At 46.6% G+C, this 16,707-nt stretch overlaps 1 protein-coding gene across 5 annotated transcripts in view; it reads right to left on the bottom strand.

Annotated features, from left to right (window-relative positions):
• Positions 1-14,076, bottom strand: part of CPNE8 (copine 8) — a 204,851-nt gene extending 190,775 nt beyond the window's left edge. For 3 of the 5 annotated variants that reach the window (XM_090042068.1, XM_090042066.1, XM_090042067.1), the window contains exon 1: positions 13,840-14,076. In XM_090042068.1, the coding sequence (XP_089898194.1) occupies positions 13,840-13,952 (113 nt within the window). In that variant the 5' untranslated portion in view covers positions 13,953-14,076. The remainder of the gene's footprint in view (positions 1-13,839) is intronic. The other 2 variants (XM_090042064.1, XM_090042065.1) reach the window with 1 other exon arrangement.
• Positions 14,077-16,707: the final 2,631 nt, after the last annotated feature.

The raw sequence follows: 16,707 nt of genomic DNA, 5'->3' as shown, positions 1-16,707 counted from the left end.
GTAATGAGTTATAATTAAACAAAGCACAAGGGCTGAAAGGAGACATCATAAAGAAAGATACAATCCAAACACAATATCATAGCTTTAACTTTAAAATAGTAGTAGTGATTGATGTAACCAAATCTTTTTGACCATGAACACTGCGTAACCCCGGATGCGGGGGGGCACAGTGAGCTCCTAAAAGCAGCAGTGGCACTGGCAAGCAGGGAGCTCCCACAGGCAGCCATGGTGCTGTTGGCAGCGGGGGAGGGAGGGGGAAGTAGCGAGTGCCAACCAGTAGTCAGCAACCACCCACAGGCACTGCCCGCCAGCAGCAAAGGCAGCCAGCAGTGTCAGCGGCGAGGGAGGGGGCCAGTGAGTTGCAAAGGCCCCCATGCGCTGCCAGCAGCATTGGTGGCACTTTTTGCAGGGGGTGCACTGCCAATCTCAGGGGGTGCATGTGCAACCGCGTACACCCACTACACATCGCCAATGTATTAAGACTTTTAAACTAAGGTAAAGAAGAAATAGGTCAGTGTTGAACAGCATTCCACAATGGAAAACGAAAGGAGATAAGAAGCCCTCCCTTTTACTTTCTCAAGGACATAAATCCCAACCAACTGACACCACCCAAGTTCACAAGAGATCTGATTCAGTCCAGTTCCATAAAGTGTCAATGAAACAAATAAATTTAAATAAAACTAAAGATCATTTATTAGAATATTAGAACCAGCCATCTATAAAGATTGGGTATAGGCTGGAGGGAAACCTGGAGAACTCAGCAAATTCAAGAAGACCTGTATGCTACCCTCCTCCCACCTCTTGAGTCTCTCCAGCTAGTATAGGTGAGAATCTATGTTGTGCTATCACAGGCAGCCAGATGGACTTTGGGATAAAGGTTTGTTTTTAAGTGCAAGAAAATAAAAGGTTGGGCTGTAGACTGCTTCTGTTTCTCTTATCAGTAGCCTACTGACAAGGTTACCTGTAATCTACATAACACCCTTCTATAAAATCAACAACCTCAATCTGGCAGAGAAGGTTCTTTGGGTAACTGTGGTATCTTTTACTTGATCAACTAAATAGTTGGAAAAAAAAATTTTTTGCAGGCTTTTGGGTACAAACACCTCAAACTTGCAGCTATTTGTTTCCTTGCCCCTATTGTCATGACTGGGAATCAATATAAAAACTTCACCCATCGGGTGGTTAAAAACGTTCTAAATTTCTGGTTTAAATTTTATTCATGACTAATTTTTACCCATTTGGTTTTATAACAGTAATATCATTTAAAGTAAATAGTTCTCCCTTCCTGGCACTTATATACCCAAGTAGGCTTATAAAAGAATAATAATTTCCCATGATTCAGTCAAATACATCTTAAGCAAAGCTTGGGTGCTGCTGATCATCGTGGCTGGCCTACATGTACTTAAGGCAGAGGCTTTTTTTTTTTTTAGACACGCCAACCCAAAATTAACGTATACTTTTTCACCATTCTAATCTCTCTAAAGCTAACATATTCAAACTATTCTGCCATACTGTCTTCTACAAAGGTTTACATACTAGAAAGTGTGTTTCAGTATTCTCTAGGAAATGCTTATTTTGCGTGGGGGACAGGGGTTCTGTATGTACATATAAACAGATGTACATCATTTAAAGCAGTGATTCTCAACTTTTTTAGACTGAAGCCCTGAGAAAATGCCAGCCCTTAGTTTTCACTTGCTTTTTTTCCACTAGAGAAAAATATTAGAGTAATTCTCAGAAAGACCACAAGTAAGAATGTTTTTAACACTATGGACTTCTATTTGGACTCTCTGGGTTTATCTGGGGGATGTGGGCACTCTAGAAGGGAGCAATAGGCTACAGTCGGACCTAGACAGGTTACAAGGGTGGGCAGATGACAACAGGATGGGATTCAACACTGACAAGTACAAAGTGATGCATCTGGGGAGGAACAACTGGCACCATACCTACAGGTTGGGGAACTCCCTTCTTGTCAGTACAGAGGCAAAAAAGGATCTTGGAGTCATCATTGACTACAAGATGAACATGGGCTGCCAGTGTGGGGAAGCAGTTAGGAAGGCCAACCGTACCTTGTCATGCATCCATAGATGCACCTCGAGCAGGTCCAAGGAGGTGATCCTCCCCCTCTATGCGGCACTGGTCAGGCCCCAGCTGGAGTACTGCGTCCAGTTCTGGGCGCTGCACTTCAAGAGGGATGTGGACAACATGGAGAGGGTCCAGAGGCGGGCCACTCGTATGATCGGGGGCAGCAGGGCAGGCCTTATGAGGAGAGGCTATGGGACCTGAACCTGTTCAGTCTCCACAAGAGAAGGCTGAGGGGGGATCTAGTGGCCTGTTACAAACTAGTCGGGGGGGATCAGCAGGCACTGGGGAAGTCCCTGCTCCCCCGAGCACTGCCAGGAGTGAAAAGACGTAACAGTCACAAGCTGGCAGAGGGTAGGTTTAGGTTAGATATCAGGAGGCGCTACTTCACGGTCAGGGCAGCTAGGGTCTGGAACCAACTTCCAAGGGAAGTGGTGCTGGCTCCTACCCTGGGGGTCTTTAAGAGGAGGTTAGATGAACACCTTGTCGTTCGACCCCAGTACTCTTTCCTGCCATGGCAGGGGGTCAGACTAGATGATCTACTCAGGTCCCTTCCGACCCTAGAAACTATCTTATGAATCATGTTTGCACACCTAACATTGCACAACAGCCGGCAGCACCCTTGAAAGGATCTTAAGGCACCCTGAATAAGAATCACGGATGTAAGGACTATTAAATTTACAAAAGTCAAACATTCAAGAGTTAGGAAGTTAAAAAACAAACAAACAAACAGAGCAAGCCAAGTTCTTTCACCATCTACCAAGCTCTCCAGTCTTCCAGGTCTTCTTAACAGCTTTGCTCTGTATTTGTTCCAATTTAAATTCATCTTTGGGATCAGGATTGTCCATAAAAAACTGTGCCCAACATCACGACAAGGCATTCCCAATGGTACTAAAAACTTGCTGGTTTCCATTAAAAGTACCTTAGCTAAGACCTCCAAGATTTGCATTAGCCTTTATCACAACTATATCATACTGGCAGCTCAGTGTCATCCTGTACTCAACTGCTACACTGAGATACTTTCCCTCCTCCGATGCCTCCATTTCATAAGCTCCTCTGGTTTATAGTAAAGCATCTTGGCAACAGTTCTCAGTGCATGAGTTTGTACTCTGTACTATTAAAATGTCACATTATTTCTTTTACTTCAATCCACTAATAATTCAGGGCTCTTTGTTACTGCTAGTGCCCCCCAACATTCCATCATTCACTTAAATATTCTCCTTATACTCACTAAATACCGATTTTACACATAAATAATCTCTCTCTTATGTTTCAAGGAAATCGTACATTTCCCCTGAAAATTATTTTTAAGAGCCTGATTGCCATTTGTGTTGAATTTGATTCAGTCCCTAGAGGGCAGCGCAGCTGTAAAATACTTCATGATACCTTTTCCATCAGGAAAGGTGGTGAAAGATAATTAGGTAACCAGAAGAGTAAACATTTTACTCATTCTTGGTCTACTCTGGTTAAGAAAAAACACACTTTTTTCTCAAGTTCAATTATATGAATAGTTTTAAAACAGCTGTGATAATTTTAAAGTGAGCTGTAATAATTTTTCAATAAAACTTCAGGAATGGTTTACCAATAATTTTCGCTCACTTTCATCTAAATTACAGTAAAAAAAAAAAAAAAGCATTTTTGTTTAATTTGAGAAATAAACACACATACTATGAAACACCAAAATAAAAATGTTACCCACGCTACATAATTCTGCTTTCTTATGAGTAGGCACTTGTCTTATAGTTTTTACTTGCATGATTGCATACTATTTTTTCCACAGAACCTCTAGCCTTATTCAATGTGCATTGTGAATGGTGCTTAGGGATTAAAATAGCTGCTTAAAACTCTTTTTTATCCTCTTCATTTAATATATGGCTCCCACGCACACTGTGAAAAATTGTATTGCCTTGACAAGCTTTTCTATTGTGCTTATCACTCTAGCATCCACATGCCTTTCACCCACTACTGAGTTTTTCCTCAAATCATTCCTTATACACAAAAGAACTAAACTTATTTTACAAATTACAAAATTAAAATATCCAGATTTAAGCCAAATGTTGCATAAGTATCCGCTAAAGTTGAACCATCTGAATGATTAGTGCCCAATCTGAGATGCTTCTAGACCTATAGTTACAAAAGTGATAATCACAAACCTGTCTATAGGGAACTCCTGGGAACCCCAAGTTTCTCCCTGATGCGCCACTGCTTGTTCAAAGGAACAGGCCAAGGTTTGCCCTGGGATAACTCATCACTGCAAGCCTCAGCTCCACTGCCTTTATGCCAGACCCCGCAGGTGCAGCAGGGAGACCTCTGCCAGCTCCAAGTAGTTTCTCTTTTGGTTGTGAAAGAATTTTGGGTCTCTCCTTCCAAAGAATGAGCTAGTACGGAATACCAACAAACCAATTTATTACATAGGAGAAAAGAATTAAATAAGAAAAATTGACCATATTATTTGAAGTCAGAACAAAAAGACAAGTCATTTTTCTTGCACACTGGGTTACAAAAACTAGCCTTTCAGAGTCCTGCCAGTATTTCCCAAGATCAGCTAGCCCTAACTTCTTCTGAATAAAAGCACAAGAATGCTCTTTCCCAAGTTCCAAACTTACATTTTTCCTCCACACAAATAAAAGACTATTTGCCTGCTGACAGATATGAAAAAAACCCCATGCTTTACCAGAAGAAGCAATGTGTTAGTTGGTCCTGGCTCGCCCAATGCCTGTATAGATTGGGCACTTCAGCAGGGCTTTTTGCTGCTTTTATCTGAAGCCAATTCAATCAGCTATTAAAACAAAAGCGCCAAACCCCCACCCTAAAGCGCCCAATCTATACAGACGTTGGGTGAGCTGGGTCCAACTAACGTAATGCCTCTTCTAGGCATGCACAGGGGTGCACAGAAATGATTTTTCCACTATGTTCAGCACTGATGAGGTCTCACATGGAGTACCACATCCAAAAAACATGTAGAAAAATAGGAAAAAAAAAGGGGGGGGGGAGGTAGAAAACAAAGAAAAATTATTAGAGCTTTATGAAATGACTTATAAAAGAAAGGCTGAAAGAACTGGGATTACTTAGCCTGGAGAAGAAAAGACCATGGGAGGATTTAATAACAAACTTCCATTATGTGACGGGTCGCTATAAAAAAAGATGGCAAATAATTCTGAGTCCGGAGGGACAGACAAGTAGTAACCATCTCAACATGAAATAAGGGAAATGTATGACGGATATTAGGAAGAATGGTCTAACTCTGGTAGGATTTAAGCATTGGACCAAATTACCTAGAGATGCTGTAAAATCTACTTCCTTGCAAGTTTTTAAGAACAGGTTGGACAAACACTTGAATGGAATGGTTTGGAAAGAGATGTTCCTGCTTTGACTTCTTTACAGGAGAGAAATGTGGGAAACCCTGTGTTTTCCCTTGCAGGCTGGAACTCTTCCAGCCTGCAGGAGGCTGCTTGAGGGGCCCCCCACCCCATACACTGGGGAGCTGGAGCCTGGGGGTGAGAGGTACCAGCAGGGCCAGAGGGCTGCTTTCTACTTAAACTATATACTGGGTTGGAACTGGCCATCAATATTTACAAATTGGTCCTGGTACAATAAGGGTTGAACACCACTGAATTATATGACTTCCTGAGGCCCCTTCCAGCCTTATTTTTCTATGATTATATGATACTGTGTTCAGCCTCCATAACACACAGATAAATCTTCTAGCAAGTCTCGGAATTCCTTTAAATATTCGTCTCAATAGATAAGAAAGTACTGGAATCAAAGAATCTGCCTGAGTGAAGACTCTTGGCTTTTTAAAGTGACAGCCAAGACACAAGGGCAGTTATCTGAATGAAGCTTGAGAACATGAGTGAGCTACACGTTTCAATTTCTGTTCCTTTCTATGGGCTAATTTTCACATCTGTCTATGGAACGTAACTCAAATTCATGGAGAGACAGCCATGGATATCAGAAACAGAATATACTGCCACATCTGATAACCTAGGGATGGGCAAAATACAGCCCACAGGCCAGATCCAGTCCAAGGAGGGAGTTAATCCGGCCCCCACTGGGTCCCTGAGTCCCATCTGGCCCAGGTGTACAGCAGGGCTGGGGTGGCTCCACAGCTGTACTCCAGTTTTAGGCAGCCGAGGTGGTGGCAGCTCCTTTTGGCTGTCACTGCCACCAGCCAAAACTCTGGCCCCAGGGAGACTGACAGGGACCCAGGTACTCAGCCTCAGCCCACCCCGCACCCACTCCAAAAATCACCAGGACCCACATGCACAGCCTTGATCCTGGGCTGCCCCATGCCCACTCCAGACTCACCCACCCATAATGAGCAGTGGCAGCAGCAGTGGCAGCCAGGCAGAAGCCACTGTTGGGTGCATGAAAAAAGCAGCCTTGTCCCCCTCACCGCTGCTGGGCCCTCTTGCTGCAGCCCCCCAGAGCCTGTACCAAGTCTACTCTATGGCTCCTCTCTGCCATTGCTGCCACCAGTGCTGCCTCCAGGCCACCCAGCAGGGCAGCAGTGGCAGTGGAGAGGACAGCGTGGGCTCTGGGCAGCCACAGCAAGAAGGACTCCAGCAACAAGGGAGAGACTCCTCTCCCCCTCAGACTGGCTTCCCAGGGGATCCTGCCCATAAATTGCCTTAGCACAACCTCGGGGAGTGACCCAAATCAGAGTCACCGGGATTCTGTCCCTTGCTCTGCCCCTCCTGCCTGCAGGGTTCTCCCGGTGCATGGTCCATGTGGCTACTGCCACCGTTGCCATCACGATCCCAGCCCGGCTGGTGCCAGGCATGAGTGAGTCAGCAGCGGGGTTCACAACCTAGATTTAGGCTCACAGCAAAAAAAAGAGTTGGGAGTCACTGCCTTAGCAAGTCAAAGTCTGCTTTTCTGAAGTCCAGAGTCCTTACTCTGCTGCTCTCCATCTTTCCTTTCCTCAGGACCCTGAACTCAACCAATCAATCATCACATAGTCACTGCTGCCCAAGTTGCCACCCACAGTTACATTCCCCACCAATTCTTCCCTGCTTATGAGCAGCAGGTCAAGAAGAGCACAGCTCCTAGTTGGCCGCCCCAGCACTTGCACCAGGAAGTTGTGCCAAATACTCTCCAAAAGCTTCCTGGATTGCTTGCACACTGTTGTATTGCTCTCCCAGCAGATGTCAGGGTGAATGAGGTCTCCCATCAGAACCAGGACCTCTGATCAGAAAACTTCCACTAGCTGTCTGAAGAAAGCCTCATCTACCACATCCTCCAGGCCTGGGGGTCTATAGCAGACCCCCACCATGACATCACCTTTGTTGCTCTCCCTTCTGACCCTAACCAGAGACTCTCAACAGGCCTGTCTCCAGTTTCATACTGGAGCTCTGAGCAATCATACGGCTCTTTTACATAAAGCACAACTCCTCCTCCTCTTCTCCCCTGCCTGTTCTCCTGAACAGTTTGTACCCATCCATGACAGTGCTCCAGACATGTGAGCTCCCACCAAGTCTCTGTTATTATTTGAGGGGTAGAACAGAAAAAAAGTACCAGTCTGGAACACTGTCCCTGTTCTCCCAGCATCCCAGTTGTTAAAAAATCCATATCTGAAAGCTGGTCTCTTTGATAGGCATGCCCACTTTCAGCACATGACAATTCAAAGCCCACTGGTTCAAGGATCTTATGTTCAAACGGGAAGATGTTGTGATATAAACTGCTAAGGACAATAGTGCTAGCAGCCTTGGGAAACAGGAGCATATGAATAACAGATTTTTCTTTTCAACAGCTGAACCCTGCCCCCAAAAAAGAAAAAGAAAAAAAGAAAAGAAAGAATTTATTTTTTAAAATTCCAACGGAAACAAAAATGACTTGTTTGTGGGCCTCCCGCTCCAAGGCTCCAAAATATTTCTCAACTCCCACCAACTTTGAACAAGGTGTCTTTTTGTGGAACAGAACATTTATTTTCCAGGCATTTTCTTTTCTTTGTAACATAGGCAAAGTACAAAGAAGCACTAGATTTAAAAAAGACTGCAGGAAAAGATATTCCCCATTTCATCTAGTATCCTAGCGGACATGAGCTAAGGATGTAGAGGGAATCCAGGCTCAATTCCCCTCTGTGCTTGAGGGGAACAGAACCCATTATCTCCCCAAAGAGTGCCTTAAGCAACACATGAGACACATCTACACGGGACACTATGTCACCATAGTGATGCAGCTAGTCGCTACGGTGATACAGCATCAGCAGACGAACCGTGACACTGATGCCATGTTGCTGCAGTGACAAGCTACCTCACTATAGCACGTCGCTACAGCGATGTAGCCGTTAAAAATAACTGTGTACCACCGGGATGACGCAGTAAGCCATCATTTAGTAGTTCCTAAAGCAAGCGCTAAATGATGGTGCAGGAACAACTGCCTCGTGGGAGGCACATGTAGATGTGCCCACTGATATGTATTCTGGAATGGTGTCCCTTAGTCTCTCTTGCTGAATACAGAACACTTACATTTTCTTTGAGGCACAAAATACAAATGGTTTCTCTCTCTAGCCTGGCAGTTATAACCAGGGTTCCTGGTAGTCTCTGTTGAAAAATCCCAAATTCTCTTATTAAAAGGGGGAAAAAAAATTGTTAATTCTCTTATTTAAAAAGCCCAAATCCATATTTTTTCCCATGATTAAAATGAAATGCCACTATATAGGTATCAGTTGAACACAATGTGTTATTGATATATTTACAATTTTAAAGCAATTTGGAAGCCTACCACTACTACCTCAATCCTTATTATAAATGTTTTAATACCTATATATTTTAGCATTTGATTTTGGGTTTATCATGGAAAAAAAAAAATCACAGCTCCCCCTGCTCCCCTTACTCACCAGGACATGGGTCCAGCTGCAGCTGTCCCCCCAACTGCTTTGTGGCACAGAGGAGGCCTGATATGCCAGTGCCCTGCACATGCCATTGACCCTCACTCCCCACCCACAACCCTGCAAGGGCCCCTCACTCAGCACTCACAACCCCCTGCCCCTCTACCCCTGCTGGTGCCCTTCACTTGTGACCTGCAGCACAACTCCACGTCACCACCCCTGCTGCTGCCAGGAGGGTAGGGGGAGCCTCACTATGGTATTGCAGGACTCCTGGAGACAGTACCAAGCTTTAAAAGGTACACCAATACATCAGTCCATATTGAATCAGCACTGGTAAAAGGAAATCAGCTTTTTTTGACTGATGTGACCAATAATGTCACCATTAAATGCTGTGTGCATGTGCCAATAAATGCTGTGGCACCTGAGGGTGGTGCCAGGCTCTTCCCAGCAGAGGTGCTGGGCTGGGGTTGAACTCAGGGCGGGTGGGGGCAGAGCAGGCAGCAGCAGAAGCATGTTGTCCTGATGGAATGCCAGCTGAAATTTATAAGCATGATGGGGAAAAAGCTCTCTCACCAACTACACACCATTATTATGAATATCTGGAAACATGAACAGGGTGCCAGTAACTTGAGAAATGCCAGAATTGTAAGCATATTCAAGAAGAGAGATAGACTGGACTGCAGGCATTACCATGTTATTGCACTCCTGTCCAGAGCTGGAAAGATCTTCAGCCATATTCTCCTCAAGAAACTAATTCTTCTTGCTGACAAGATTCTACCCAAGTCCCAGTGTGATTTCAGATGATTCAGAGGTACAACAACTATGATCTTTGTTGCAAGACAGCTGCAGAAGTGCTGTGAGTAACAGAGATCTTTACATGGCCTTCACTGGCTTAAGGCCTTTGACTCAACCAACAGAGACTCTATGGAAGATCCTGATGAGATATGGATGCCGTCAAAATTTGTTACCATCATCAGACACTCTTATGACTACATTACGGCAACCATCCTAAGCAATGAGTCAGGAATGGCCCCTTCACTATTAGAACTGGAGACAAGCAAGGACATGCAGTTGCACTAACAGTCTTTTCCATCTATACTGCAGCTATTTCACATCTCACTGCTGATACTTCCATCTGGAGTCAACGTCTCGTATCACATTGACAGGAATCTCTTTACCATTAACTGGTTGTGCTCACCTCAAATGAAGAGCTCCAGGTCACTCTTGATTACTTCCGTGAAGCCTATGAAATGCTTAGATTCACTGTCAACTTCACAAAAGCCAAGATACTTTACCACCCAGCTACTCCTCCATATACAGTTAGAGAGCAATCCTTGAAGCATATGTAGATAGCCACCGTTTCCAAAAAGTAACTATACACTATAATATTCAATATTGGATAAAATCTGCCAGTGCTGCCTTTGGATGTCCCCAGAATCATGTCTTCCATGATCTTGACATCAGGATCCAAAGCAAACTTCTTTTCTACAAGCTACTGTCATCCCTACCCTATTATCAGGGTAGATCAACTCCTTCCTATAACTATTTGCCATGTCTACAACCCAATACGCAAATTGTGGATGGGCCTCCCTCATCATCTATGCATTCACAATGAATTCCCTATCTACTGGAAGGCTGTCATCCTCATACCAAGGGACTGCCGACAACTTTTTAAAACAAATTAATTGTCATCTTCCTCTTTGTTCTCCTTCTCCTCTTCACCTCCCCAGTGCCAGAAATCATTCCAAAAAAAGTCAGTGCAGAGGGCAGTGATGTCAAGCCAGGAATAGGTGCTGAGGTGTGTACTTCCACGTCATCATCCAGGATACTGAACTATTAATAAACACCCTTTATCTAGTCATTAAGGATATACTAGACTTAACCAGTACAAACAGTGTTGGTCAATGCCAGTGAAAGATTCAGTCCAATAAGATTACCAAGTTAAACTAATGCTAAAACAAGGCACAGAAATCACAGTGAGAAATCACAGTGTAACTGGAGCTAACGTGTGATCCATGCAGTTGAGCCTCTTGCCATGCACCTCTTGTCATGCACTTATGGCAACTGTGGGATCAGCCGGCATAGGGGGAGCCCAATTCTGGCCACCCCCTGTACTGGCAAGAAGCAGGCTTCAATGGCTGGGAGCCTGCTTTGCTGAGGGAGGTCCCAGCTGTGGGGGCCACGCGCAGCCAGGACCAAGAGTCCTGTAACTGATTCTTGAGGAGCTGGGACCAAGAGCCCCATGTGGGCCAGGGGCTTCACACCCCCACCCAAGCCTTGGGGAATCACAGCAGCCACAATCCCCAAGGCTCAGGGGTTTCATGCTGTGCATGATGCACCCTTGCAGCTGGGAGCCCTGTCAGCTGATGGGCTCCCAACCACAGGGAAGATCCTGCTACACATGCAAATTAAAGCTTGATAGCAACCAGCTATATACTACACATTTTTTAGGTCTAACTTTACAGCTGGTTGGAACTTTCCATCACGTTATAGCTACTTTGCACGTGTAGTGGGTCTTAAGGTAAATGCACAATTACCTAGATTACTGCACAATACCTGTAATGTGTAGAAGGGCCTTGGTTCCCATATCAGAGGACCTCAGCATGAAGCTTGGACCTGCTGGATTATCAGGTTATAGGCATCTGGAAGCCAAATAAGCACACAGCATCAACCATCGCTTCCCTCCTGCATATGTGATGAAGCTGTGACAAGCCATACACTTGAGCAGAGGTGGTCAACCTGCACCATAAGCATCATGAGCGGCACAGGAAACCTGTGTGGTATGTTACAGATCAGGAAGTGATAGGTAGGGCAGAAGGCAGAGCAGCAGATCAGGCAAGGAACCCAGGGCAGGAACAGAAAGCAGATTAGGCAGGGGAAGCAGTCTGGAGTGGCACTTGGGGAAAGCGTAGGCTAATCTGGGGGGCATCTGTCAAAAAAGGCTAGCTCCCCACTGCACTAGATTACTATTTAGCACATCTTACCCAGATGTCAAGGGCACTGACCATAAACCCTGGTTTCTAATCCAGGTGTCATGCAGAAGCACACTTGATGATTTTTGGAATGAATAAAGTGCATCTTGTAATTAGGTTAAAGTAGAGAAGATCTACCCTGAGGATCTAACCTGAAATCCTACAAGACAAGTGCCAGTTGCTCTCTGCCAGAATTTGAAGCAGCTGAGAGCACAAATTCCCTTTTATAGCATAAATTAATGACACATGCCTTGTACCCCACCCTTAACAGACAACTAAAATTCTGCACCCAGATGCTACAGTGAATCGTGAACTATGTATGTGGAAATGAACAATGTTCCCCAAAGAATTTTATAATATTCCTTTTAAACATGTACAGTGGGGAAACATCTAAGATAGTAAGTTATTTCACCACAGCATACACAATAAAAGATCAGTTACATAGCCCTGAAAACTTAAGGCTATATCAATTAGTAGCTAACTGTTTTAGCACTTCCTGCATACAGCGTTCTGGTACCTCAACTTCTACATATACATTGTGTTCTACCAGACCCATAGGTGCTCTGAACTTTTCCTTAATTGTTCGATACTAAACAGTTGCACAGCACTTGATTTATGTCTGTACTGACATTTTATATTTAGAAAGCAGGTAAGAGGTAGTATCTACTGTTTAAAAGCTTCCTGAAAACAAATGCCAAAAAAATGCTATCTGATATCCACCAACATTTTAAAAACAAATTCAATTTTGCACAAATAAGCAATATGTGCATAGCAAAATCAAGGGCCCCAATTTATAGATGGAAGGCTGAACAAGCAGAGATAAACTAACCTGGTCACCCCATCCCTTCAACCTGACCAGGATCATGCAGTGATTTAATGAACAATCAGGAGGTGTCTTGACTGCTAGTCTGTTAATTTAAAGACTGGAGCACACTGCCTCTACCGGCAGCCTCCTAGCACCACATGAGCAAATGAGAAGTAGATTAACACACTAATTACTCAACATGCTAAAAAGGACACCACATGGATGGGCCTGAAAACACACACAAACTACTGTTCTGTTATGTGTAAATCAGTATGATAAGCCAGTTATCAGACTGGTTCCACAACTCTTAGGGAGTAATGGTGTCATTCAAGATATTTTACTCTAAATATGACCGTTAAAGGCACATTCAAAAAACCAACGCAGTTGCTAATTACCGAGCAATATTTTTTAAAGTACTTTAAGTATCTTCCCCAATTCACACTTGTGTCCTTTATCCTGGAATGCTATTTACTTTAGGCGGTTTTAGCCAATAAATGTCAGTACAGAGGAGTCATCGTAATCAGTTACTCATTAACCCCGTGCCCTAAAGTTTTTGGTTTTTTTAACTTCTGAGGCGTTTGCTGCCACCCCAGCTTCGTTTGCCGTCAGGATTATAGGGGAATTTCCCTGGCACCTTCCCATGGATGTCGTTATGAACATTGGACAGAGCAGGTGCCCTGCAGCCGAGTAGCCATGAGAACGAAAACCAGTTTTGTGGCAACCACCCGACCGCGCTTCCGCCCCTGCACGAGCGCAAGTCCCGACCTGCTCGCGGGAGGCGCGCCGAGACGGCCGGCAGCGCCCGCGCCCCGCGCCCCCCTGCCAGACGGGCCTGAAGTTTCCAAAATCAGGAGGACTGAGGGTTCAAGCCCGCGCTATCGCCCCTCCAGGTGCCGCTGAGCGCTCTCCGCCAGGAGGTCGCACTGTACTGCGGGGAGAGGGAGCCTGGAGGCAACCAGCCGCAGGGACAAAGCGCTCCCGGCACGAAGGAAACGCAGCCGCCGCCCGCGGCCGCCCCGTGAGCCGCTGCCAGGAAACTTTGCGGCACTTCCCGGCAGAAAGAGCCATTGCTGCGAGCGGGCAGGAGCCGCCCGCAGGACCCCGGCCGGACCCAGGAGCCGCCGGCGAGGAGCGCCCCCCCCCGCGCTCACCTGCAGGACACGGACACCTCCACGCGCGTGGCCGGGACGCTGGCGCTCAGCACGCGGAAGTCCCCCACGGACGCCATGTCCCCGACCCCCGACGGCTTCTCCGGCCAGAGCATGGGCGGCGCCGCCGCGGCTCTGCCCTGCCCGGGCGGGACGGGACGGGACGGGGCTGCACGCGCAGACTGAGCCAGCGGCGGGCGCGCGAGGCGGGCACGGGGCGGTGACGTCACCGCGGGGCAGGGGCCGCGCGTGACTGCGAGCTGGTGGGGCGGGGCGGGGCGTCCCCGCGGCGGGGGGATCCCGGGGGCGGGAGCGGGACGCCCCTTCCCCGCCTCTGCACTGGCGCCCGGGGCTGGCGGGGCGGGACGCGGGCAGCCGCCCAGCGCCTCTCCTCGGACGGCAAAGCCGGGCGCGACCAGGCGGTCGCTGAAATGCAGCCGCCCCGCGAACTGGGAGGCGGCTCGGGGAGGGCGGGAGGGAAGGGAAGGGAAGGCCGCTCCAGGGGGTTTCTGAGGCTGGGCAGTGGCATGCAAGTCCCGCACCCCAGGGAAGCGGGGAGGGAGCTCCATGGGCAGTCGCTGGGCAGTGTCACCGCGCATGCAACAACCAGGGAGGTCCCGATTTCCAAGCGGATTCACGCGGACCCGTGATCTCCTGGTAGAGAGAGCCCATCTGGGGATTTGGCGGGGGAGGGAGAGGGGCAGATCGAGGCCCCCACAGGGAGGGAGTGGGGCTGGGGTGAATGGAGCCCCGAAGTGCACCGGAGCTGTGGGCGGCTGTCTGTCTGTGTCCCAAGCTGCAGCCCCCTCCTGACCCGCAGGACCCTGCATCCTGCCAGGCTGTGCAGAGACCCCCCTTTCCTCGGGCTCCAAACCCCCCACACATGCCCACAGCCCCCCCACACACACCCCTTCACAAATAATGTCCCCCCCACACACACTTCAAAAATAGCATCTCATGATTTACACTCCAGATCTCTTGATTTCTAAGAGTTTGTCTCATGATTTTTGACATGGTGGGGTTGGCAAGGCCCCTGCCTGAGGCAGGATCAGTCTTCTCCAAACCATCCCATTCAAACTAATCAGCTCTGTGAAAGACAACTGTCAACCCTGAAGCAACACAGGCCCAGCGCTCTGACCTGCCACAGGTGAAGCAGGGGACCTATGGCAGCCAGGGTCCTGCTCCTGTGCATAGGTGACGTGTACGGAGGTGTGGGGGGCATGTGCCCCCCCTGATTTTGGCCCCTGCCACTGGATTCTGTGGGAAGTCATGTCTCACCACTCCTCCCGCGCCCGTAGCCAATGCCACCGCTGGCTTCTGCAGGCGGTTGCCACTCACCACCACCCACAAATTGTTTCCCCCCAGTCTCGGGAGGCACCAGTCATTCATACTCCAATGACATGTTGTCAATATTTGCTCATGGGTAGAGGGGCCACAGAGAAAGACAAAACCCTTCACAGTTGGTACCAAGTTGGCCATGGGAAAAAATTCCTTCCCTGACCCCAATATAGCGATGTGTCTGACCCAGGGAGTAGGGGCAAAACCATCTGGCCAGGAACCTCTGACTTAAGTCCCAGGAGACTGGTACACCCAAGTCAAAGTCCCCAAACTTGGCTGTAGCCAACACCCCATGCCTCTGGGAGGTTTAAAAACACCCTGACACATAGCAGAAGGTGAAAGAGGGACATCCAGCAAAGCTCAAAGGCATGGCAGATACCTTTTGATAATGATCTAGATGTAGCTATGCCTCTGCTCTATGATGGGTAAAAGCTAGCTAGCTAATCTCTAAAAGCAACTGCATTCAAAGATACTGGACGCCCTACATACCCACGTTTACACATTGCCCAGGGTACCCACTCTGTGTAATTTGTTAAACTAAATGCTGTAGCCTACACGGTATTCTACATGTCATTTGCAAGTATATCAATAATTAGCTTTCCCACAGTAGTCATAATTAATTATATTCAGTTCCTTTGTAGGAATGTGAAACAAAATGATGCATTAAATTGTGTAGATACATATATATACACAATGGGGATGGGTCCAGGCAGTAAAATGCAAAAAAAAAAAAGTATATAAAGAGCTTCAGGCCATTTCAGACATGTAAAAATCAGCACTGATCTGTGTGTGGTAAATATATAGATTATAATTTAGAAATGCATAACACATTATAAACACATAAACACATTAGAATTTAGTTAAGCATCCTTATCCCCTTAGAGAGTATGGCAAGCTATTGGTCTGCAGCATTTTTTATTTGAGGCAGTTCTTTAGAAAGTCCATTTTCACACATTCAAAGGAATTCTCCCAGACCATCACTGACAGAGTTCAAAATAGTCTGAGTGATAACTCTGAAAGTTATCAGTTCAACTAAGTGTTTTTGCTTTGTATCTCATTTGTACTTGCACACATTGCTTGGCACCAGGATGCAATAGGGAACCAAGAACTCAATTACCCATGTTGTTTGTATCAAAATTCTGCAGCTGCCTGCTGACACTGCATCCATGTTGAGTTGCAGTTGTGTTGCATCATGATCAGCAGTAGCCTGCAGGAATGCAGAATCGTCCGATGATCTTCACTGAGCTGCTTGACTTGTCTGCAATGAAGCATAAACCTGGTCAGTTATCCAAGGAATGACTCAACCCAAACTTCTAGTGAACCCCTAAAGATCATGTCAGTCATCAGTTAATCATCAGCAGGGATATCCAGCCATCTCTAGTACCCTTAATGGTATGCTTCTGGGCCACATCTGGCATTGTGCCTTTTGCTGCCCTTTTAATATCATCCAATTGACCTCTTATCAGAGCCAGGAAAACCTTCTACACCAAGAACACGGTAACAGCAAGTCTCCAATCCATTCACGTACTGTAC

This window comes from Crocodylus siamensis, chromosome 4 (genome assembly GCF_052110815.1).
Source record: "Crocodylus siamensis isolate JL-2025a chromosome 4, ASM5211081v1, whole genome shotgun sequence".
Lineage (NCBI taxonomy): Eukaryota > Metazoa > Chordata > Crocodylia > Crocodylidae > Crocodylus > Crocodylus siamensis.
This window is presented reverse-complemented; position numbering and strand designations above follow the sequence as displayed.